The sequence below is a fragment of the Epinephelus lanceolatus genome, chromosome 1, assembly GCF_041903045.1.
Source record: "Epinephelus lanceolatus isolate andai-2023 chromosome 1, ASM4190304v1, whole genome shotgun sequence".
In the NCBI taxonomy this organism is placed as follows: Eukaryota; Metazoa; Chordata; class Actinopteri; order Perciformes; family Serranidae; genus Epinephelus; species Epinephelus lanceolatus.
The window spans coordinates 45941710-45966415 of NC_135734.1; the positions used below are offsets into that span (position 1 = coordinate 45941710).

At 41.3% G+C, this 24706-nt stretch overlaps 1 protein-coding gene across 1 annotated transcript; it reads right to left on the bottom strand.

Moving 5' to 3' along the window:
• Nucleotides 1-909: 909 nt before the first annotated feature.
• On the bottom strand, nucleotides 910-24706 carry ywhaba (tyrosine 3-monooxygenase/tryptophan 5-monooxygenase activation protein, beta polypeptide a). Its single transcript, XM_033626336.2, has 7 exons — nucleotides 24554-24706; nucleotides 16565-16724; nucleotides 12910-13050; nucleotides 5379-5502; nucleotides 2753-2916; nucleotides 2292-2387; nucleotides 910-1729 (listed from the first exon to the last, which is right to left on the bottom strand). Exons 2-7 carry the CDS (start codon nucleotides 16715-16717, stop codon nucleotides 1673-1675), a joined length of 735 nt encoding a protein of 244 aa, XP_033482227.1. The 5' UTR covers nucleotides 16718-16724; nucleotides 24554-24706; the 3' UTR covers nucleotides 910-1672.

Below are 24706 nucleotides of genomic sequence, written 5' to 3' on the forward strand. Positions count from 1 at the left end.
AAAACAGGAAGTGTAAGTGTTGATCCACAGAGTGTAGAATTCCCCGCTCCACGCTCGCGGCAGATTTACATGGTGATAAATGACGGCATGCATTCCTGTTGGCAGATCATTCAGCAGCGAAGTGGAAACTAAAGACTTTTCTAGACTTGTCAGTACAAGCAGTTAGGGGGCATAAGGAGGCGTAGGGTAGGGGGTGGGGGGGACAGTACCAAACAATGTTCTGGTCAAAAATGCTAAAGCATAAAACAGCAGCTGACTGTAACGGCTTCAAGGTTTTCATTGCAAGCAGGTGTTAACGAACAACATCGACAAACCGTTTTCCAAAAGACAGATTTACAGTTAAGCTCTAAAAATGTTTTACAATTTTACAGTTCTCAAAAACCGGAAAGAAGTTTGATTTGTTATGCACACACACACACAAAAGGAAGGAAAAAAAAAGCAATCGCAAGGGGAAATGAACATGTTTAGGTTTTAACTTTAGGGACAGCAGTGCTGATGTCTCACAGCACCGTGACTGGAGGGAGCAGGCAGGTCCCGATGGTGGTGACAATGTCTAAACTCTCAGACATTAAGATGGAATGTATGCTCTTTTTTTTTTTTTTGTTTTAATCATTTTTAAATCGGTTTTTAGCTCCGAACAGAAAATATGCTGTTGAATAAACCTCCGGGTCTCAGTTAGAAAATAAAATAAAATAAAAAACAGTAAGTGTTTGATTACACAGCAGGTAAAACACTTTGTTTTTAGAATTGTCAGTGTCACAATACAGCCTTGTAGGAGGACCCTTCTGTATAAACCTCAGCAGAATTGCACTGCTGCTCAAACACACCCCCTCCCAGCTGAATATCATTGTTTTGTCATCAAACAGAGGATCTGGTGGCGAGGTGGAGGAAAAACTAAGCATCACAGTGTTTGTTGAAAATAAACGGACAGTTTAATAACCATTTTTTTGATGTTTTGTTTAAAGTGGAATAAAACCAGCCATTCGCCAGTACACTAAGAAAAGCCAAAAGAGAAGGGATGGACAACTACATGAGTGCGTTAACTCACTAGAGCGAGGAGGGGGAGGGGGGGAGGGGTCGTGGACAACTATATAAGTGCATTAACTCAATGGAGCGAGAGGGGGTGGACAACTATATATGTGCGTTCTCATTAGAGGGTCGGGAGGGTGAGAGCACATCCTGAAATGTTAGGAAGGAGGGAAGAGGAGTGAGGGAAGAACAAGAGGAGTAAGAACAAACAAGGAGGGTAAAAACAGAGGGATGTGGACTCTAATAAAAAGGATTCATTTTGTAGTTTTGGATAAAAACCCCTCCCTGCGTGCTATAAGACTAGACTGACCAGGAGGTTGAGTCTGCTGGCCGGCCTTGGAGTGCCATGATCATAAGGAGGGTGGGAGGAGGGATGGAGGGATCGTAGGCGGGGTGATGGAGTAGTTTTCTCTTTTTCCCCCTTCTTCTTCTTTTTAAATTATATTTTTAAATATCTGTCTGTGAAGGTCAGGTACTATTCATGCTGTTGGTTATACAGAAGGGAAGTCGGGAGGCTGGGCTTGAAAAAGTGGGACGAGGGAATGAACGGGCTGTTTATGTGTACGAAGAGAGGGAGAAGAAAGAGGAAGAGAGATAAAAGGAGGAGGAAGAGAGTGGGGATGGGTTAACAGTGAAGTGCGCTCTAGTTCTCTCCATCGCCAGCTTCGCCCTCATCTCCCTGGTTTTCTGATGTCCACAGCTGCAGAGAGACAGAGAGGAGAGATCTTTCAGTTATCTTACCAAAGCAAACACTTGAATCCTACGAAGAGTTTCTCAACAGGTTGAAAAAAATGTAACCTGTACTGAATCATGTGAGCTGAAAGCAGGATTTATACTTCTGCTTTGAAGCTACAGCACTGACATGCACCTCCTCAGAAATGTAACTACACATCGCGGCGTTTATTTTTGTAAGCTGAAACCATTTCCCTCAGTGGAGAGGAAACTTTAACTTCACAGATCAGAAACAATAACTTGTGAAGACAATAAAGCCTCCACAAAAATAGCATTTTCTTGTGTGATTCATCCTGGCTTCATATGAGCAGAGGAAATCTCTGCTCGTTGCTAGGCTAATTTATACAATGTAAAATGCCATAGGCTTGTGCTAATAACGTTAGCATGTTATATTTGTGTGGAAAATGTGTCCAGCAAAAGACAAGTGTTTGTCTGTGAGCATAAATAAGCCCTCACAAAACTTCTCCCTATTTTTAACCTACAGACGTGCTCGGATCATTTTTGGTGTCCAGTTTTTTGTGTGTACTCACAGTGAGGTTGTCCCTTAGTAGCTGCATGATCAGCGTGCTGTCTTTGTACGAGTCCTCGTTCAAGGTGTCGAGCTCGGCGATCGCCTCATCAAAAGCCTGCAGGGAGGAACAGAGAGGATCAGTGATGTAAACTCATGATGATGATGATGATGATGATATTTAAGCCATTTTCAAATTAGTCAGTCTTTGTTCAATGACTGTTCTGATGAAGACTTATGAGTTTATTTAGAAGTAGAAGTACACTTTCACATAAAGAGATGTCCTGGGCATGGCCTGCACATTTATTCAAATAGGCCTCAACGTTTCAAAACCTAATTCTGTCCAGAAATGGCGTCAGATGCCAGAGGACTGCAGATCCGTCTGGAGCTCCATCTTAACTGTTAACTGGCAGACTGTCCATGATCTGTATCGCCATCCAATACAGTGCTCTTACGTGAATAGACAAAGTGTTGTGTGCCCACCTGCTTGGCCAGAGAGCAGGCCTGCTCGGGCGAGTTGAGGATTTCGTAGTAGAAGACGGAGAAGTTGAGGGCCAGGCCCAGCCGGATGGGGTGTGTTGGCTGCATGTCCTTCTTGCTGATGTCGAAGGCTTGCTGGTAGGCCTGCTGAGAGTTTTCCACCGTGTCTATACAACACAAATAAAAGAGAAAAGATGAAAAATATAAATTGCGAGGACAGTAAAGCCTTTGAAGTCTTATGTGTGATTTTTCTTCCTCCTTCATGTGAGCAGAGGAAAAGTCTACTTGCTGCGAGGCTAATTTGAGCAATGTGTCGAGCAAAAGATAAATATTTTGTCTGTGTACCTTTTGAGTTTTTTACTGTGGTTTAATATTGTCGCTATTAAGTCATGTTTATGTGTGTTTTATGTATGCTGGTTAGATCAATCAACCTTTACTGCACTCTACAGAAACTCAACACAGAACACGACAGCCTCGTCACCAGCATGGCTGACAGCAAATCCAATCTGGTGTAAATTCTACGTGTGTCTGCATTAAACTTTTGTTTTATGACAGCTGGTGCACATCTGAGTGAACCTGCCACCAGCAGAGAGCAGTAACTTTGTCAACATCTCGTCTCAATTTCCTATACAACAGTTGCTAACCCTGGCAACAAACCATCATTGGTTACCATCTCTTGGCAACCATCTGAATGAGTCTGTCTCAGCGTTAACAACAGGAGCTCAACAAAAGGATATAAATAGATGACAAAAACATGTACCTGTTGAAGGTGTTACAAGCCTACTTTTCAAATATCACTGACTTGTGAAGCCTTTGTATGACATCATGGCTGAGACTTTTACCATAAACCCTGACGCTTCATGTGTCCTCTGACCCCTCTCTGCCATCTTTGTCTTTACTGAACAGGACTCATATGATGTGAAATTTGTTTTTTATTCCTTTTACCATCTGCAACCATGATAAAAAGCTGCATTTCTCAGTTTGTGCCTCGAGGCAATCTGGCACATTATTATCCTCAAAATCAAACCTGTTGCAACACAACGTAAAACGCAGTGTAGAGGCCGCTAGAGATTGACCAGCTCCTCAGTACTTGTCTCATTTGTTTACAGAAATAATACTACTGCCTCAACTTTAATACAATATTGGCAGACGACAGAATTGAGTGACGATTACAGACTATTGCAATTTGCTTGTGTGGAGAGTTATTTCCTCTCACACAGACGCTGAATGTATGGACTGGTTGGGCATCGGCTTTAGTCCTTGTCTGTTCATGTCCAACTTTTTGGCTGAGACACAATGACGTCAGGTGACTAGTTGCCACTAGTCATCTAAAGTTGTTGTGGTTGGTGACAATTGGTGTGGCTGTAATAGTGGCAGGGTCTTAAATTAACTTTTTTCACTGCCTTCCACTGTGGCAAGTGGTTTTTCTGCCATGCAGCTACTTTATCTGCCACTTTTGAAATCTATGTGCTAAAAGAAGGAGTAACATTTGCATCATAATGTTGCATCATTTAATGTAATGTATAATGTATAATGATATACCAGTGTTTACCAGCTGCAACATTAAAGTGACACACGCATTACTGCAACAGTAACTACACTCAAAAATATAATTTATATTTTTATTAAATGAGCCATTCTGCATAACGACTACTTTTACTTTTGGTACTTAAAGTATATTTTGATGCTAAAACCTATATACTTTAACAGAATATTTTCACACTGTATTATTACTTTGACTTAAAGATTTGAGTGTTTCTTCCAACACTGGTAAAATCCAACGTGAATTACACCATAGCTTTTGGGGAAGCACCATTTTTGGGGGATGGGAGGGTACTGTAAACATGCACGCACACACATGAATGCATCTACCTGTTGCCAACTGCTGTCTGCTCTGAGAACATCTACCATCACTTTCACTCTTGCTCGATCATCACATACTCGCTGCGCACTGAGCTGACAGTACAGGCCATGTGTGTATGTATTTGCGCATCTGAAATCTGGTGAACTCGACTGTCAAAATGAATAATGTTCTTCAGCTAATAGCGTTGCTTTTACCTATCAATTCTAAGTAAGCAACTTTCAAATGTGTAGCTCTATCCAAACACGCTAATTCCGAAACATGTCTTTCCATTGTGCCTATTCCCTGTCTGCCAAAGTAGCAGCTGGCCTGAAGATTTTACCAACAATTGATTCAGACCCTCATCAGTGGAAGGAGCTCCTAACTCTTAGCAATAAAGTTTTCTCATTACTGCAAGCAAAACAAATATTTACCAAGTTCTGTTTATTAGAGAGGAATATTTACTCTGAGCAACGCCGCAAACAGACTTTTGTTTGAGCGACAGAAAGACGCTCTGGTTAGTCTTTGATTTGACTGAGTGAGGAATCCCTTAAACAGGGTTGAAGATCCCTGAACCAACAAACTTCTCTCTGCTCAACTGCCCACTAACAAGACACTGAACCCCTCTGAGCTCCAGGACTGCAGCACTGAAGCTCAGCTACACCGAGGATCCGAAATGATGCGAGATGCTGTAATTATATCTACTTGTGCCTCCTTTAATAAAGGAATAACACTTTGCTTATTTTCCCAGACAAAATGCTTTTTGTAACTGCTCAAACCCACACTCACCCTTCTTTGAGTCCCCAGAGGCCACCTCTGACAGGTATCTGAAGTAGTCTCCTTTCATTTTGAGGTAGAACACCTTGCTCTCCGCCTGAGATGCGTTGGGAATGAGGAATTTATCGAGCAGATTCTGAAACAGACAAGACCAGAAGGGTTTATAAACAGAAATGTAAAACCAGACCAGCAGATTCTGTGTTTATACAACAACGGCAGGGCAACACAAAAAGAAACCTGCCAGTGTGCAAGTAAAGTGACAACTTGAGTACAGATGGTTTTACTGATGCATATCTGTGCACTGCAGCGTTTGTTTGGGTAGGGCGTGGCATTGAGGATATCAAGTGTGTGATGACGTGGAGTTCGTGTGGGGACACAAAAGAAACTGGACAGTAATTGCTTAGTGTAATGAGCCTGGTTAGCAACATGTGTGCCAGCGGTGATAGCAGTCAAAGCTAACCAGTCACTGACGAATGCTTATCGGATGATTGAATGGCTTTAGAAACCCACTCCCACACCATTTCTGGCATTGGGCTACGCAGGGATCATACTTCTGCACTGAATCTGTGCCGCAGCCTTTGTTCAGATGCGTAGCCTATGTCATAGCCTGACGTGCACCTCCTCCGAAATTTAACAGCACATCAGGGCGACGCAGACTTCCTGTTGAAGTGGCAATAAATCCCCAAGTAGCATTTGAGGTCTTGTGTGAGATTTATTCTGGCTTCATGTGAGTAGAGGAACATCTGTTAATGGCTAGGCTAATTTTTGCAACAGGGGATGTCAAAGGCTTGTGCTAATAACGTTAGCATGTTGAATATGTGGGTAAAAGGACTCCAGTATAAGAAAACTGGTTTGTCAGTGAACGTTTGAGTTATAATGGAGCCAAATTTTGTACTTTTGTTTAATATTGTTGCTGTTAAGCCATGTTTAAAGTGTGTTTAAGGCGTGTTAGTTGAGTCAACCAAACTTTACTGCACTTCATAGAAACCCCACCACCAACTAACATTTTGGAGGTGTAACTGCAGGGCACCACTGCACAAGTATAGATGCTTACAACAGCGTAGAGCTTGGACAATAAATTAGCCCTAAGCTAACCCTACTTTCTGAAACTGATGAGTTTGAACTTTCCCCTCAAATTCTATTTTATTCTTGTCACTATTACAACTGAGTTCAACACCATAAATGTGTTCCAGGAGAGAAGATTTGAAAATGTGCACCCTTATCCCCACATTAAAACTGAACCTCTACTCTTTATGACGACCATCTTTTCACTCTGAATAGCAGTGTGGCCCCTTTGAAACAACTACTAACATTACTGCAGACATGGTCGGACGAAATATTGTTTAAAAAAAGCTTATTTTCTAGTATAATCCAGCCCTCACACCCCTGTGGAAAGTCACTGTGTGGCAAGCTAGCATCTCTTCTGCAAGAGGCCCTCTCATTGTTTTCATAAAGTCCAGTATATAGACGTAGCCCTGCTGTTTAGAATGGTTAACGCTACTGTTTGTCAGCCTTATATATCAAGAGGAGCTTGTTAAAAATCAGTTCAGCTGTTCACATGTACACACAAAGGAATACCTCCTGGCCCCCAGCTGGGAACCACTGTATTAGACTATTTTATATCTTGTTGTAAATCAGTGATCAGGAACATTGGATTCCATATAGGCTTTGATTTGTCAGGTGTTTCATTCAAATGGATCTAAATGGATTAGACAATTAGATATATTCCAGTCTGGTTATTTTATCTAGAAACAGTTTCTCAACTGATTTTCCATCGAGTCTTACAATATATATTAATATTGCAAGATCAAATCAAATATACTTGTGACCCACTAGGTGGGGTTCTCCCACTGTGTTGAAGACATCAATCCATTTTGTCAAATTGATTCAGAAACACTGTTCCTCCACCTCTACCCATCTCTACTCCTTCAGCTCTAACACTGCCCACTAAGCATGACAAACCAGGCAGTCAGAAGTCAGTAGTGGCTCACACACCTCACACACCCACCTACAGAGCAGAGTGATCGACCAAAGCAGAAGCACCACTCTCGTTTCTTTTTTGTTGTCAGGTTGTGGGGCATTCGTAGCCGTGTTGCAGCCATTGTGGTTGCCTGTAGTAGAACTATCCAGTCGTCATAGCAGTCAGTTGTTAACAATAAAATAAGAATACCTACCATCGGGGATGGGCATTTTTAGCAACTCCCATTTATGAGTAGTACTAACATTAAATTATTAATTGGTGCATGGGTTAGACGCAGCACTCCTGCGACCACGCTCCTTCCGGTAAGTTCAGCATCTGTACAGTTAGCATGAAACAGCAACTCGAAACAGCCTGTCGTTAAAGCGCTTAGGATTTGTCGTTAACACCTGTTATAAAGCGTAGCATGCCGTAGGACTGCCCCCTGAAAGTCGGAGATTCGAATCTTTAGTCAGAGTCCCCTTTAGTCAACTGAGATTTTTTCAAGCAGAGCAGTCTTTCCTTTTCAGTCAGTCAGTGTGCAGTGTACTTCTGGGAGCATCCCCAGATTTAGTTGCGGAGTGAGCGCTCCTCGCTTTTGTCGGTACAGGCAGCTGTGGACACAGAGGCAGAGAAGATCACGTATCTTCTGCCTTTTGCTTAGAAGCGGTAAATTTACAGCTCACAGCAACTTACTACGACACAGTCTCTGGCTTTTGTTTGATATCTACTGTTGGTTCCATGTTTCTGATCCATCGTTAGCATTGCTAGTTTACTGTATGACGTAAATGTCCCTGTCACACTGAACATCTCGCTGAACGCCATTCAAACTCCATATGAAAAAAAAAGGAACACATATTCAGATTTGATTCGACTGATATGATTCTGAATCAGGTACAGATCACCGATGTCCAAATGCCGATCTCTACCTATGTACCTATACAGCAAATTACCTGACTTAAATGTTCACAGAATGGTCATTTCTGAATGCTGCTTATATTTTCGTCTGTATTATCAAACACGGTGCTCCCAACGCATGAAAGAAAAGCACTACTGTTCAAACTATTTTTTCCCCCACTTCAGGACAGAACAAATAAGAGAATCTATTTTTAGCTATAGTCTAATCCATTGGTAATATCTTGTAGCTCAAGGTCATGGACACACTCTTTGTCCTGCAGATGCATCAAATCTTTCTCTTTCCAAGCCTCCTGCTGCTTTAAGGACAGCATGTCTCCACCCGTCCTTCCCTCCCTTCATTCCTACATCACCACATCACTGCAGAGGCTTCCAGTTTGACCTTGAAGATATTATTAGAAGTCTGCTCAGGCGCTAAAAATTTGAGTCTGCCTTGACCTTGAGCAATTTCTGTTCTAACCCAGTCAGGACCTGGCAGTGTGGAGGTTGATCATGAGGACTGAATCAAAGACCTAACTGTTTAAAAACTGCAGATGATACATTTTCCCTCAACACTGTCCGACAGCATCTCTGAACTCTGACAGCCGAGTGACACTCAAATCTTTTAGGTTCTACTATGTTTAGGCAGGACTGACCACAAACTTACAGGACATTCAAGGGACTCTGTGTCGAAAGATTACGCAATTAAACAGACAGAAACTTACAGCTTTTAGGTGACAGAGCACTCGTAACTATTCTCTACAACTGCAAGTCACCGTATTTTTCCTTACTGTAATTTCCTCTTCCTCAGAGGCTCCGAAAGCAGCACACACAAGACCACCAGTGTTAACCCTGATTGTTTCTGTCACTGACTGAATCATTTTTCCTGATACAAAACTTTAAACACAATCTATTACTTGGATTTGAAGTAATTATTACAGTCATTTTACATACAATCAGACATTTTTCCATCAGATTTTACAAAATATAAACACAAAAAAATGTAAAGCGTAGAAACATAAAAAAAAATATATTTTCTAACACTTCTAAAGTTATTTAAATTATGAACATTATTTAGTTTTGGAGATGCAAAGCTGCTGTGGTGAATTCATCAATTAGTCCTCTGGCACTACTGCGCGTTTTCGCACCACATGTAATGAAACACAATGACGTCATTACAAGTGTACAACAAGACGACAAAAGACAGAGGCATTAACTTCCTGCTGCTAAAAGAATTAATGCTCTATGGTTCTTGTGGTTTTCATTTTAGCTCAATATACGAAGGAATATGCAAACAGCGATTTCCCACTGCCAATACAGGGAACTAATGGAATAATGAAAGCAAAATACCACGTTTGCACAGCATGTAAGATAAGGTAACGTAAGGTCATGAGGTCGAGAAAGGGAAGACAGATGCCTTCGCTTCCTGCTGCGAAAAGAATGATGGCTCTAGCGATTATGGATCTTATCATAGATCTATTTAAATAGAACCATGCAGAAAATGATCTCCTGCGGCTGTCCACTGGTGGTTCGTTTTTAAAGGGTTTTAAAGAGAAATATTACACTTATGTTTCAGGTGTAAGCACCACACATAATTAAACTTGTGGGGAGTTTAGGTAGGTACGTACACTGGTGAAGGATATGTTTTTTTTCTGACAGATGGATGACAAAAGAAAATACAGGCGAGTCAAATCCAATCCAGAGACGACTTTACTTGGGATTCAGGTTGAAAACAGCACTGCATTACAAAATCGTGGGGTCAAGGGATTAAGGCTTTTTGCCAAAGGTACCCCCTCTGCATTAACAACCCCTGTGCCAACACAGCGGCCTAAATGACTGCGAACACAATCTTATCCCTTAGTCAAAAGCAGGCCATGAGCCCATAGGTGGAGGCATGTTTAAACAGAACAGGTTTAGAAAATGTTATCAGACCACAACTAAACCTGTTCATAGGTGTTCCTGTTTCTAGCTGTTCTTAATCGCCACACCAGAAGGTGTGAACGTCACAGAAAGAGGTGAAATGAGGTGGTTTATAGTTGTTGCACATTTTTAGGTAATCTCTCACGGAAGGCATTAATGGTGTTAAACTCCGTTGTGTAAACAGAAAATGACCAACTGACAAGCACCTCTGTTGAAGCATACCGATCCCTGAAGGGTGTGTTCAGGCTGACAGTAACACTCTATCAACAGTAATCGCAGGTTCCTCATTCTTTTCAATCAGACCAATGTGTGTCTGCAAATATGCTGAGTCATATGCCACCTGGATTGACTCTTGCCTCAACGCGATGTAACATCACCTGGCAATACAGTGCGTTGACTAATCAAATGTAGGGATAAGCCAAATGTGAAATTCTGGGCTGATACCGATGTTTTGTTTTTGTGTATTTATTCCCCCTTTAGTGCCAGGGAAAACAAGAAATCTACATTATAGAAGAATAACTGTTTTTAGGTCACTCAGCCGTTCATTAAACTACATTTGACTGAGCATGAATTAAAAAAAAAAAAAAAAAAAAAAAATATATATATATATATATATATATATATATATATATATATATATATATATATATATATATATATATATAGCAACGTAATATATAACCGTTCACATGAAAAACATCTTTTAAAACTGTTTCAGATGCCTCTTTACTATATATCACTATTCCCTGTCTAACATCTATTTTATATTACTATAAAAACATTACTAAATTTATCCTTCAAGCAGCTGTGTTAATTCAAGTTTCCTACCTAAAATTACATTTTATAAGATTACAGTTGAACACATCATGATAAAGTCATAGCTACCTATGCTTAATACTAGAGCTGGGTATTGTTTAAAATATATCAATACCAGTACCTTTACAGTGATACCGATACCAACAGAATACTTAATTTGTATACTGTAAAAATTAACAGCCTGGGCTTTTATATGCTCCAGTCTCTTTAAACGACCCAGCTGGCCACCAACATCATTAGAGAGTGATATTCGGTTGAATTCAGGTTGTGACGTCTGGTGACCAAAGAAACTGAAGCTGCTGCTGAGTGTGAGGTTTGCACTGGTGCAGGTTGTGAGAGTCAGCCCGTCTGTACACACACAGCAACTGGGCTAACTGTTAGCTTCACATGGCTTGTCATCGATGGATTTAACAACAGTCTCGAGCAATTTCGGTGTGAGTTTATTGGGGGCATTTAACGGCATGATGTTGGATTTCAGCTGCTGCTGCAGCTGTGTAGCCAGTGCTTACCGGGCAGACACTGAACTAACCGTTCATGTTGAGGATAGCAGCTCTGGATATGACTAACAGAAAGCCTGCTAATGTGGCAAGGTGATGGGACAGGATTAAACCTCCGGCACAAGAAGGATCGAATGCAGGTGTTGTTTAAATGGAGATGTTTCAATACTACTTGGTACTGATTTGTTTCGGTTGGTACCTTGGAAGTATAGAGTACCAACACCCAACCCTATCCAACACTTATTTTTACTGAATAGAACTTGAACGCATCATAATGTAACTCAGTGCAACCTTTGTCGGCAGTTAGTTCAGCCACTGGCTATCAGCTAACATTAGCTAGCTCTCCTCCTGCCAAAAGCAACACAGATTTGTAAGCTGTGTTGTAAGCTGCTCCCCTTGACGTGTCGTTGGTGAGTTTACTGCTTACTTAAACCAAAACACATTTTATAATGTCCCTGGGAGACCGTTAGTCTCGAGCCCTGCTTGTTAGCCTGTGCCACATTGATGTGACATGACAGAAAAACATCGGCCACTGCCATTAGTGAATGTCTCATGATGATGATCTCATTTGATCTCATTTGCCGAACATGTAGTCAACAAGGAGAATATTGGTCAATAAAGCAGGGCATCCCTCATCAGATCCACACACACACCTTAAGCAGATTACTATGCAGTGACAAATTAAATTATTATGCTGTGGTATCTCAGCTGTAAAATCCTGTCTCATGCTATAAAATACTACTGGGCAGTCTTTTACCATCTGATAAGACTTTAAACTCATAGATTTATAACTTACATTGGACTTCCTGGATCATATTTCATCCTCTCACCTCCTACCTGTAGCAACACTCCCACGCTAGCAGCCCCTTGCTTGTTTTTCTGAATGCAACACTATTTACTTTCTGAACACCTGCTCAGGACTAAACTGACAGACACCACTTCAAAAAATAAGATGCAGTAGTAACGACGGGTTCATAAAATATATTCATTTAAAAATCACCCCTTGTCATTTCTGAGCCTTCATATGAGCAGTCTGGCCACACACACACATATATGACTTGAGCCACAGTGTTGCCTTTGTAGCAATCTTTTCCTCTGAAGCGAGTAAATACAATAAATGAAACACAGATACCCAAGTGAGGAAAAAGACAGAAGACAGAGAGGAAAACTAAGCTTTGTTTGACAACTCTTAGGAGCCACCAGCACTGCTGCTAGCAATATTATTACTGCCTCCACGAGTAACACCATGTGACTGGTGTTCTCTCCTCAGCCAGGAGGGATCAGCTCCAGTTTGCTTCCTTCCTCCATCTTCCCCTCGTCCTGCTCCGCTCCCTCTGTATACCTTCTGTACCACTCCTCCCTGCCCACCATCACCATCGCCACCCATCATGTCTATCCTTCCTCTCCGTCTTCACACCCCCTCGCTCCCTGCCTGCCCTTTCCCCATCCCTCTCCGTACCAGCACGTCGTGGCAGATTTCTTGGAGCTCACTCTCGATCTTCACACGGTATTCGCGGGCCATCAGCTGTTTCTTCTCGTTCCCCTCCGTCTTCTGCTCAATGCTGGAGATGACGCGCCAGGATGAACGACGGGCCCCCACCTAAAAGCAACAACAGCTACGTCAACCACAAAAACTGACATTAAATGACAGCATCTTATACACCTTTAATACAAGCCATACTTTGTGTTGTAGAGTAACCATGATTAAAAATTAAAAGCAAATAATTGCAGTTTGAAATCATTTACACATCAACAATATACAAGCAGTGTAATTTTATTAAATACTTGAGGGAAATGTGACAGTTTCCTTGTCATTAAAATGATGTTGAGCAATGACACAATGTGAAGCTGACATGTAAATCAACCACGAAATATATGTTAAGTATAAATAAGAACTTTTATGATAATTTTTTAAACTTTACAAATACTAATTTGTAATAGATGTAGGACAAGATAATCTTCAACTAAATTTGCTCTGTGATGCTCAATACAAAGCCTACAGTATCTTTCCCATCTTCACATTAGAACATGACCATCATGTGAGATAAGTGTGGCTGATGCTATTCCCTACGTCCAAACTAAACATATCCCACAGAGTGACTTATACCGTCCTCCTGGCTGGGTTACACATGCAACTTAAATAGTACTGAGTGGTCCTCTATGCTGTCAAGCACTGACAAAAAAATAAATAAATAAATAAATAAAAAATCAAGCAAACCTCAATGTAACTGGAGCAGCAGTGCTTGAAAACCTGAGGCTGCTCTTACATAATTTCTGCTTTTATAGTTAGATTATAAAATCTTCATAAAAACAAAACAAACAAAAAAAAAAAAAAATCACAAAAATTGTGGCCGTGCAGCAAGTGACAGACTACAGTTATATAAGAAGCTAAAGATTTTAACAGCCACTGTAAATACTATTAATAAACCTCAGGGGAGAGCAGACTGTTTTGTAAGACGTATCTCAAATCTGTGACTCCTGTTATAGCACATCCTAAACAAAATACAACTCTGCTTTCAAAGATGGCATTTTAACAAGTGAAGAGCTGAGATGTGACGAGCTGCAGTCAAACGTTGCAGCCTCAACATTATGTCCGGTTGTCCCAAACCACCACAGAAATGTTTCCCTGGAAAGATCTGGCAGTCATTTGAGAAAGAACAGAGGCTGTAACTTCAGAGGGAGATGTTTGCAACTGCCACAGGAGTTAAATCATTAACCTCAGATGCACCAAAGGTGTCTATTATGGGTGTAAAAATATATCACGGTGCAATGTTTGGAATAGAGAAACAGATAATCAAGTGGTGGAGCTGAAAAATAAATAAAATATCAATTTAATTCTATCAACATGCTGTGAGCGCAGTGCAAAGTTGGAGTGGAGAACCACAGAGTGAACTGTCACGTCACTTTGAGCACTGATGTGTTTATTCTGTTTTTTAGGCCACAAGAAGTCAATGAACAATCTTCTCATATGATCAGTCTCCTCTAGACTGTCCGCTGCTCCTGTCTCTAAATATATAACAACCCTTTGCTCAAGTTTAGGAAGGTCAACGGTTAACCCTTAACTGGTTAACTGCCAAGAATAGCCCCTTTTACAATGCCTGTTCAAGACACTGTTATTCCTTCTGGCCATTCCGTATCAAAGGTACCATAGTTGAAAGAGGGGACAGCGTTGTCTCGCCTCTGAGTCGGGAACGGGAATGGAGGTAGCAGCAGTGCCGAAACAAGATCTGTATTAACAGGACAGCCCATAGAACAGAATCATGGGCGGCATGGGTGTGATGATTTGACAACATGTTATACGTGCAACCCACCACGGGAGGTTCAAAAACCAGCTACCAGCAGTTAGTGGCTAACTCAAAAATGAAACAGTGGCCAAAAAAGTCCACACATTGAAACAACAATAAGCTCTGGGACCTCTGAGCGGAGGACGAGATCGGCCGCCATATAACAGGGACAGTAAATGATTGTTATTGACATGTTATTATTCATGAAGCACTGCTGACACGATTGTTACATGTCATGTGTGACATGACGCCTCTTTTGATTCCGCAGGAGTGGCATGATGCTGCCGTTGTTTGGTTCTGTGCAAAAATACAAAGGAAGCATAAAGAAGGGACTTCGTGGTGGCTCTGTAGCGCAGTGTCTGAGTAAAAAGGACTAAAGTTTAGCAACCTTCCTTTAGCAAATACCTATAATACGGCCATTCTAACACAAGTGTTGCTATGGAAACACGTTGCCCACCCTCCAGTCTCCCCCAGGTCACTCCACTGAGTAAACAGCTCAATTTTTATCACTGTTAGCTCTAGCCCTTTTTAGATAGGAATTGTGCAAATTCCTTGTCTCCTCAGTTGCTCATCTTTACAGTGTCTGTCAGGTTTGTGTTTCCCTCTTGTTACTAGCTGCTCGCTAATTCCTGCTATCAGCTGTTTCCTGTTTATCCACCACCAGTGGCTCGCACGTGCGGCGTCATCAACAGCTCCTCCCACAGGTCATCAACAGCCCCTCCCGTTGCGAAAGGCCGCCTTGGTCTGTTTAAACTAAAAGGGTTCCACCAATACGACTACCCTACGAGGCGGAAAACTGAGCACCTCGGATCAACTCGCCATTCCGCCTCTGTGTGTATAGACGCTTTCGGCTTGCCGGCAAACAGCCCAACATTCGCGGAAAATCTGGCAGTGTAAAAGGGGCTTCTGTTAGCACCACTAGCAGTGTCAGTAAAGCTAAAGTTGCTAACATAGGTAACAATGCTAAAGGAGGTTTGCAGCTCAAAATGAAGCTGCTTACTCACCAGTGTTACCTAGGGGGAGACCCGAGGGTTGGCACAGTGTGTCTAAGAACGCTAGACTGCTGTCTGTCTGTCAGCAAAGCCAACAGAACATACAATATAAGTCAAGACATTTACATCACAAAACTTTAAAATACCACCACTTCTAAATGGATGGCACTTTAAAATGCGGCCCTTACGCTCAATAGAGTCAAAGGAGTGCCAGACCTACAGAAAAGATCTCTTGTATTTCATGTCATTTAGCTTTTTTTTCCCCTCAAAAATTAACCGCCTAGTTACCAGTTCATGGGTGTTGTGCTACTGACAGCAAAATGAACTGAAACTGACATCCGTATTCCAGTTTAAAAATTCAGCCGCACATGTATGGATAGAGTTATGCTCGCCTGAATTTGTGCTGCCTAAAGAAAAACTGCTTCAGTTTGTATTTCCATTTCTTCCCCAAAGTTTGCGTTCATGCCACCTCTTTTTTGTGTTGCAAAAATCTAACTGAACAGCATCAACCACACTTAGTAATACATTTATTCTTTCTTCATGTGGACATTCTTATTTAGATATTGATTATTCCTTAACTTAATTTTATGGAGAAAATTTACTTGTAAAACAAGCTGATTCTATAATTAAGAAAATATATTATTTGCATTTTATAGTAAAATCCATGAGGTCATTTATCATTTATTTTTTAACTAAAAGTACTGTGGCAGTCCTAAGCTTTATATTGTGAAGTGAACCAAATCATGAGCTAACTGTACCGTTGCACTCTGCACATCTCCACATTTTGGGGGATGGGCAAACAAAGAAACCTGTCTGAGTCATTAGGTAGAAGCCATACCACGTTCTTGTAGGCGACAGAGAGCAGGTTGCGCTCCTCGTTGCTCAGCTCCAGGCCCTGCTCCGTCACAGCCTTCATGGAACTCGCCATGTCGTCGTAGCGCTCAGCCTGCTCTGCCAGCTTGGCTTTCTGCACCAGGTCGTTCTTATCCATTTTTAGGCTGCAGGCAGAAGAACAGGGGACAATTAGTATTTGGACTTAAGCACTGAGGCTCTCCGTTTACCATCTGGGACAGGCAAAAAAAAAAAATAAGGAAGACAGACTGGGAGAGAGGCAACAAGAACGTTACGAATAGTGTGAGAAATACAAGTGTGCAAGATCTGAGGGACCAAAATATGAGTAGAGTGTGGTGAAGAAGGGGAAAGAATTAAGAGAAACGGAAAACCACCCGAGTGGGACAGAGTATCGGCTAGATGCTGGAACATGTACGAGGTAGCTTATCCGTACCATAATCAAATCACTAACACTGGTGAGGTAAAAGCTAATCACTGTCACTGGTTGGATCCTACTATCACACACGAAAAAGTAACAAATAAAACCCACTGGCAAAGACCTAACAGCACTTCATAAAATGTCAAAACCCTTTCAATTCCAGCTCCCAGATATTTTGTCCCTGAGGGCTTCCTGCTCGCCAGATGAATCTGTAGGTCTAACTAGGCCACAGCTTCGCCTCAATCTCCTTTATATCTACACATCTCACTATAAATCTCCATTTTACCAGCTTCTAAGTATCTACATTTACATATCTAGTTTATTTAACTTGCATATCCCTTATTTCTACATTTAAATCTAATAAAGAATAAACACTAGAAGTTAAATATGTTAATACACCCCCACCAGAATACACCCACACCATAATCCAGTTTTACCCTCACATCTACATACCAACAAGTCTGGTAACTTTCCAGTCTTAGATGTTCTGTGTAGTGACCACCCTTCCACCAGAGGGAAACTGAAACACCACCCTGTTGTGTTCAAGTATTCTTGAAGACCAATCACCCCAAAACGGCAGCGGACAAGTCATTATGATATATGATACCATATGATACCGTGGAACTACAACTTCTGGGTCATCACGTGATGCCACTGGGCCCAAAAAGACTTTTTTCCATAGACCTACATTATGAAAGAAACGTCAGTTGATTAGTGGATACATGTTTTTAAATGTTACATGATTTGCTTCGATAACACCAAAACATTGCAAGTCTTGAAAAGCTGTACAATTGAATTCTTTATTTTATCTCCGTTCAAGTTTGTGCAGGGCTAAACCGGAAGCTAGCCAGCTCAGCCTGCGGAAGTCTCTGGTGCACTTGCTCTATGGGCACGTGAATGCAGGAGCTGTGCGTAATTTTTTACCAGGGATGTCCAACTTTTTTACCTGATGCCGAAAGAACAGAGCAAAAGGGGAACACGGTGGCTTAGTAGGTAGAGCAGGCATGTAATATACAAAGGCAATGTCTTTGCCACAGTGGTCGCAGGTTCAATTCCAGCCTGCACATTATCCCCCTTCTCTTCCTGCTTCACACTTAGACCATCCTATCTCATAAAAGCCAAAAAAACAAAAAAAGATCTTATAAAACAGGAAATGTATATATTTGGAGCCTTCATGCTGCACCCACCAACTGTGCAAGACGAACCCACCAACATGCAGTAGTGAATACATGAGGCCAAACCTAGCTATAATCTACTTTATAATTCATAATACATACAGATACGATTCCCCTTATAGGGAACAAGATGTAACCTTTTCCCTCACCGCTTCTCTTTAAATCTAACACTTAATAGCTAACTAAATGCTAACTTAGCATTTTCTACAGGGCTACCACTGGCGGACGAAGGGGCTAAGAGGTATTAATCATGCACTGATGGTGGGCGTATCATGTCACCAGTTTGCAGGTCACATATCAGGTCCAGCTGCAGTTATACTTCTTGAAAAATGGTATAAACTATGATAAATAACAATTACATCAGTTTTCAACCAAAGCTGTTCAAGTTTTTTTTTTCCAGAAGATATTGATGCAGATATTAGATTTAAATAGAGTTTTAATGAACATGGTCTCCAGTGTTGGGTTGCCATGGATACTGAATTCTGACCTGATACAGTAAGCCTTACTGTGATTGATATGGAATCAAAAATGAAAGCAAACCAGTAAAAACAGCAAGTTATGACAAAGCCTACTTTAATGAATTCCACAAAGAATAAATGGCATGTGGTCTGGAGAAAAAAAAGGATTCAACTCTTTAAAGTCAACATTTAGTAGAAACATAACTGGCAGCAGTAACAGTATCTGGGGATGTCTTCATCAGCGTTTCAAATCAGAACACTGCCATGTCGTTCCCTTGTTGTTCTTTGCCAAAGTGCTCAGCTCTATCGTGTTTAATAGGGACTGTGGGTGAACTGTAATTTCAAAGTCCTGCCTCAAATTCTTGATTGAACCTAGGCATAATGTAACCACTCCAGGACATTATTATTAGTTTTAAGCCATTCCTGTGTGGATTTGAGCTGGACAATAAATCTCCTGAGTCATCTAAAACACCGCAGCAGCCTTTACTCTTGGATATTTGTTTTAATGCATTCATGTCCACGTCTCCACCTTCACAAGCAGCATCCCCACAGCGTCACATGCCAGCACCAGGCATCATGCTGATGTACAAGTGCTTGGCCGAGGTACAATGGTCAAAATGCTCATCACAGATCCTTCTTCCAGTTTGTTTCACTGTTTACCACATCCTCTTGCAGAGCCTAAGTACGGTCCATGTTTGTTTTCCCAACAGTAGCGTTCTCTTCTTTCAGCCCACTATGCTGTTGAGCTGTAACTGCTAAGGCACCCGTCAATAGAGCACACGCTGTTTTCATCTCAGCATTGGAGATCTGTATCTCCTTCAGAGCTGCTGTAGCCCTCTTGATGGCCTCCCTCACTAGACCTGTTCTCGCATGGACAGAGTGTTTGTCTTTTTTGAAAGGGAAGCCTTTTGTGGGCACACTCCACAGGATACTTGGGGCTATATATAGATGTAAAGGAAGAAAAACATTAACTCAAAATGATCAATTTGATATTTTTAGGTGTTTTTTCCTGTTTCTCTAAACAGTGGATGTATTTTTCATGTGTACATCATGACGTTTACTTCAAAGTGCCACCAGATGGCACCACGGTATCCATAGCGACATTTGCCCCTCCCCATTTTGCGTTTGTGTACTCACCATGCTATATTCCGAAGAGTTAGTTTTGATGTTCACTTCCATTTTATTCATGGAATCAGATTGGTGCGAATTGTGGTGCTTGTGAACTACTTTTAATTATCAATAAATCAACTCAACATAGAGATAATCACATGTAGTTCTAGCGTTTAGTAATATGACAATATTTACCATCACTGTGTACAAATATGTCAATCACCAGGGATTTTGCCACACAGTTTATACAACGGTAGCTGTCCCTTTTATATCTCTGGTTGTATTAGCCCATGGGATACTCAACTTGCTCTTTGCCTGGCGGGCCAGTTAAAAAACGAACAACATATATGCATGACTAATTATCAGTGTGTAAATGAATTGCCTGTTTCCAACCTTTTAACATTTGCGGTCCTCACTCATCTTTACCAAGAGGCAAATCCATTCAGTCTTGCACAGGTCACATGTATACAGGAGGATTCTAGGAGGATTTTCGGGGCTTAACCCAAACCTCTGTTAAGGCATCCTCCCCTGGAACTTTTTATTTTTAAACAAGCTCTAATTTCATGCTTTTCTTATGCACGCTGGCACCTTATTTACAGATGACAAAAAAAAAATCCAGTGTGGATTAGAAAATGTTTGGTGGGCCACCTGGCACCCTTGATCTGGATCTCAATGTATTACCCCTTGGGCAATGTTGTAAACCAATGAGCAGGACCCCATCAGAAGATTTTTCTATTAATTTTGCATCAGCGTATGAACCACCTTGATTTGTCAAGTATTTTGGAGGATTCAACAACTAGACATTCACGACTGCAGCCCTCACGCCTGCCTTAAGAGAAGAAAAAAAAACCCTTTGTCATTCATAAAGTTTGACCCTGCTGCTACTCTTGTGTACTTCCTGTGGTCTGTAAAGTAACTGTTAATCTCTCAGCTGGGAGCGCACCAGTGGCACAGTTCCAGTGCTGATTCAAGGGCTGAATCATGGAATCAATTATCTGCTGATACTGAGAGCAGTTCCACCAAAAAAGACTAAATAATGAGACCATTAGTGTATGGGATCATTAGAAATTCAAACACCCATTTCCTCCATTATCAGGACACTAACTGAGAAGCAACCGGAGACCGCTCGAAATCCACCAGTGTTGCGCTGTGGTTCACAAAAAGATATTCTGCTATAACCCCAACATCAGCATCTCTATGGTCAGTTTCAGTTCTCGATCTGACTGTGTGAGGGATTTTAGCAGCACCTGTTAATCACATTACACTAGTTTAATAAGGAATTTAAAAAAGGCTGAGGTTACAACATGCTACACTCATCATGGACGTTTGATTTTGCATTGATACACCAAACCGGTTACAGTAATAATTATGGGAAAGGTGGTGTTTACTGTATGGATTTTACAACAGAACCACTTGTAATAGTTTAAGCTGAGCATTACTTTAAATGTCTGACATCTTCATGTCATTTAGAGCTTTAAGAATTGTAAATCGATTTGCAGAAAATTCAACAACACAATCATTTGCCAACCTTAAATGGTTTAATTCATGGTATACCAAGTATATGGATATTTGGCCTGGCTATGTCAACTTGAGTTCAGGGAAACTGTCGTGGGCATTTATTGCTATTTTCTGACATTTTATCGAGCAAAATATTAGTCCATTAATAAATACATAGGGCTAGGCAATAAATAGATATTGTATCCATATCATGATGATAATCGAAGAAAATCTCATTGCGTAGGATATATATTTTATGAAAGCACCAAGAATCAACCATATTGAGGTATTTGGTCAAAAATATTGATGTCTGACTTTCTCCATATCGCCCAGCCCTACAAAAAAAAAAAAAATCAGCTGATTAATCAATGATTAAAAAAATCAGTTACAGCCCTGCTAAAGTTACAGTTTCTTTTCTTTATCATGAGAGTGGTGAGAGATTTTATCTGTCAGCTGCACCTTAGTTCAGGAAATTGTAAGGTATTGGTGCAAGGTGGTCCACTTGCTGTTGCCAAAATCCACCCGACGTGTTAGTTTGACTTTTAAAAGCTTACAAGGCTATACGGCTGCACCAATTACACAGCTGAACACCCATATCAGCCAATATTGGTCTCGTTAACTGCCATTGTCTTATCAGCAAATAAGACGCCAGTCACCAATGGCAGTTGCCAATGTTTTTCTGTTGTGTCGCATCAATTGTACACAGACTAAAAAGCAGAGACTGCCACAAATTTAAACTAATGAGCAGGTACAAGAGGAATACAGTGACTTCTGGCAAATGGGCTCTGTGATCTCAGTTGTGTGACAAGATGGCTAGCAGCCATAGAAAATATGTTTGGGACACACTGGTCTTCCCCAGCAAACCTTCAAGACGAAAGGATGTAGTGAACTCACTATTGTTGTGTCAGAGGACACACCCTATTGTTTCCCCGATGATACTACATTATTGACAATTGACGACAAATCCATGTTAAAATTGGCAGGAGAGCTCATTCGTTAGCTTTAAGTGGCAGGTTGCCGCAGTTAACAGCTCATGGAGGTTGCAACGATTTATGTTATGGTGCATTTTAAAAAAACAGTATTTGGCAAAAGTTAACTGTAACATCAAATGTTCAAATGTAATCTTGTACAATGTAGCTTTTGGTGAGAAACTTGAAAAAATACTAGTTGCATAAGGGAGATAATTATTATTTCTACAGCTAATAAAATAGATATTAAAAGAGGAATTTAGTTTATATATATATATATATATATATATATATATATATATATATATATATATATATAAACTAAATATATATATAACAGGCCTTTGAAGCACAAAAAGTATGTTTTTCATGTGACAGTTTTATTAAAGCTTGTGTCATAAATTCATGATTGAATTTGTACTCATTCGTAGGTAATATAATGAAGAGCTTAAGGCCTTTTTTTATACTGTAATTTCTTTTTATCCCTGGCACAAAAAGGAGGAATAAATAATAACAAAAACACAATAAACAATTGATAACATTGGTGAAATTGGAAAACATTGGTATGAGCAATAAGCCAAACTTATTTTGAGCATCACTGTTGGCCCAGAATTTCACAATCAGTTCATCCCTACTAATCAGACAACAACAGACAAGATAGTGTTTTATTTTGTGTGGAAACATCCACACATTAAGAAAATATTATAATTAAATATTAGTAAAAGGGTGGCTATAGTTTAATTGGATTTCACTCCTGTGACACATTAAAATTAACTGGGCTAAGCTTTATTTTAATTGCCAGACTTCGTGTTTTCTTATCTTTCCATCTGTTGGTCGTCTCCACTTAATGTTTTATTAACAAGATTTTAATGTGGTCATTGATTTTATCGCTGATGCATTTCATAGGAACAATGAATATAACAGGCCGTTAAATGAACACAGACAGTAAAATATGCTCAGGGTGAATAGCAAAGAAATCGTGAGGCTTTTCTACAAAGTTGAATAGGAAGTGAATCTTCATCCCGCTTCAGGCTTCATGTGGCATTCACACAGTGCTGTCATTTCGACAACCGTGTTATGCCTTCGAAGCTAATCTGTTTTAGCATCCTGGAGTTAGCGTCTAGCATTGGGTAAAACGCCACTTATTCCGGCTACAAAGCGGTAGATAACCGCCGCAGTGACCCGAACATCGGTTTAAATTGATCCAGACTGGCCTCTTGGTTCAGCTACAACCACCTGGCACGCCACCAACACACTCAGCATTAGCAATGCTGTTATCCATCCACCTAGGTAGCTACTACAGGCGGATGCGCACCGATTAAAAAATGAGGTAACGTTACACCATCTTCAGCAGCAGACCGAGATAAACCTAACAACTTTAAAACCATCGCCTCGGCATACGTTTTGACAAGCACAGTTAAAAACAGCCCCCCAGGCCATGGATATTTCGGCTGGAGTCTTTCGTCGGCCTGCTAACAGCTACGCCCTCCTTGTCGCATTCCCCTGCGGAATTTTAAGATGGAGAGATAGATTACCTCTAGCTAGCATGCTAACCGAACGTCACAACGGCCGCTGGCTTTAACGGTTAGCTTAGCTTGATAACGGGAGCTGACCCAGTTCAATCTGAATGAGTGCCGACACCGGCTGAGGGCTGAAATAGCCACAGGGTTTTAAACACGGCACCGACTCCATTTCACCGCGTTTCTTTGTCGGTTAAACGGTATCAAAAGGCGTTGAAATTTAAGTTGCATTTGAGGGAAACAGGGAGGGTGTGTTAGCTTCCATATCGTTTCACTACGCCATAACGGAGCTTAGCTACAAGACATCGTCGATTACGCCGTTATATGAATAATGAGGCCACATAGATCGGTTGTCCGGATACAGTCGGCAGCACAGTATTAGCCTTATGTTATCCACCGCGCCATGTACTGGCTGTACTTTAGCCCTGGCTGCTAAAATGCCGCTTTCACGGCGGGGGCCGGGGCACGGCTGCTAAGCTGTCAAAATGGCCAAACTTGGGTGCTGCTGATTCTCCCTCCCTCCCTACACGGTCACCGCGCACCACGCATGGCATCGACCGGAGCCTGGGCCTTCAAAATCAACGATCGGCAGCACATTACACAGCACAATGACCACGGGCAGCCTAACACCGGGTGTTTTGCTGGTTATTTCTCGCTATTTGGCCACAAGTTTCGGCCTAGATCCTCGCACCCAGCCCCAAAACCACAATAGGCACCTTCCGCCGCAGAGGCAGGGAATGGGGCCACCGCTGGGGCTGCTGCTCCCAAAGAAACAGCGTCCTTACCCTGTACAGAAGACAAATATCATGTGATATGCAAGTGAACTCACATTTAGAGCGTACTAGGAATCCCGATTTTATTCTCTGAACGATGGGAGTTTATCAAGCCGTCCTCCGCTCGCTGCTCAGGGTATTCAGGGCAGTACCACTTCCGCCTGCTCTGACACTTCCGCTTCCTCTAAACCCCACCCCTCCCCCCGCCA

What these genes read in the sequence shown, in the direction of transcription:
- ywhaba (XM_033626336.2), bottom strand. Translation starts at nt 16,717, where the DNA reads ATGGATAAGAACGACCTGGTGCAGAAAGCCAAGCTGGCAGAGCAGGCT. An exon ending in CTGTCGCCTACAAGAACGTG is followed by an intron (nt 13,051 to 16,564) that starts GTATGGCTTCTA and finishes TGTTGCTTTTAG; the next exon opens with GTGGGGGCCCGTCGTTCATC. An exon ending in TACTAAGGGACAACCTCACT is followed by an intron (nt 1,730 to 2,291) that starts GTGAGTACACAC and finishes GTCTCTCTGCAG; the next exon opens with CTGTGGACATCAGAAAACCA.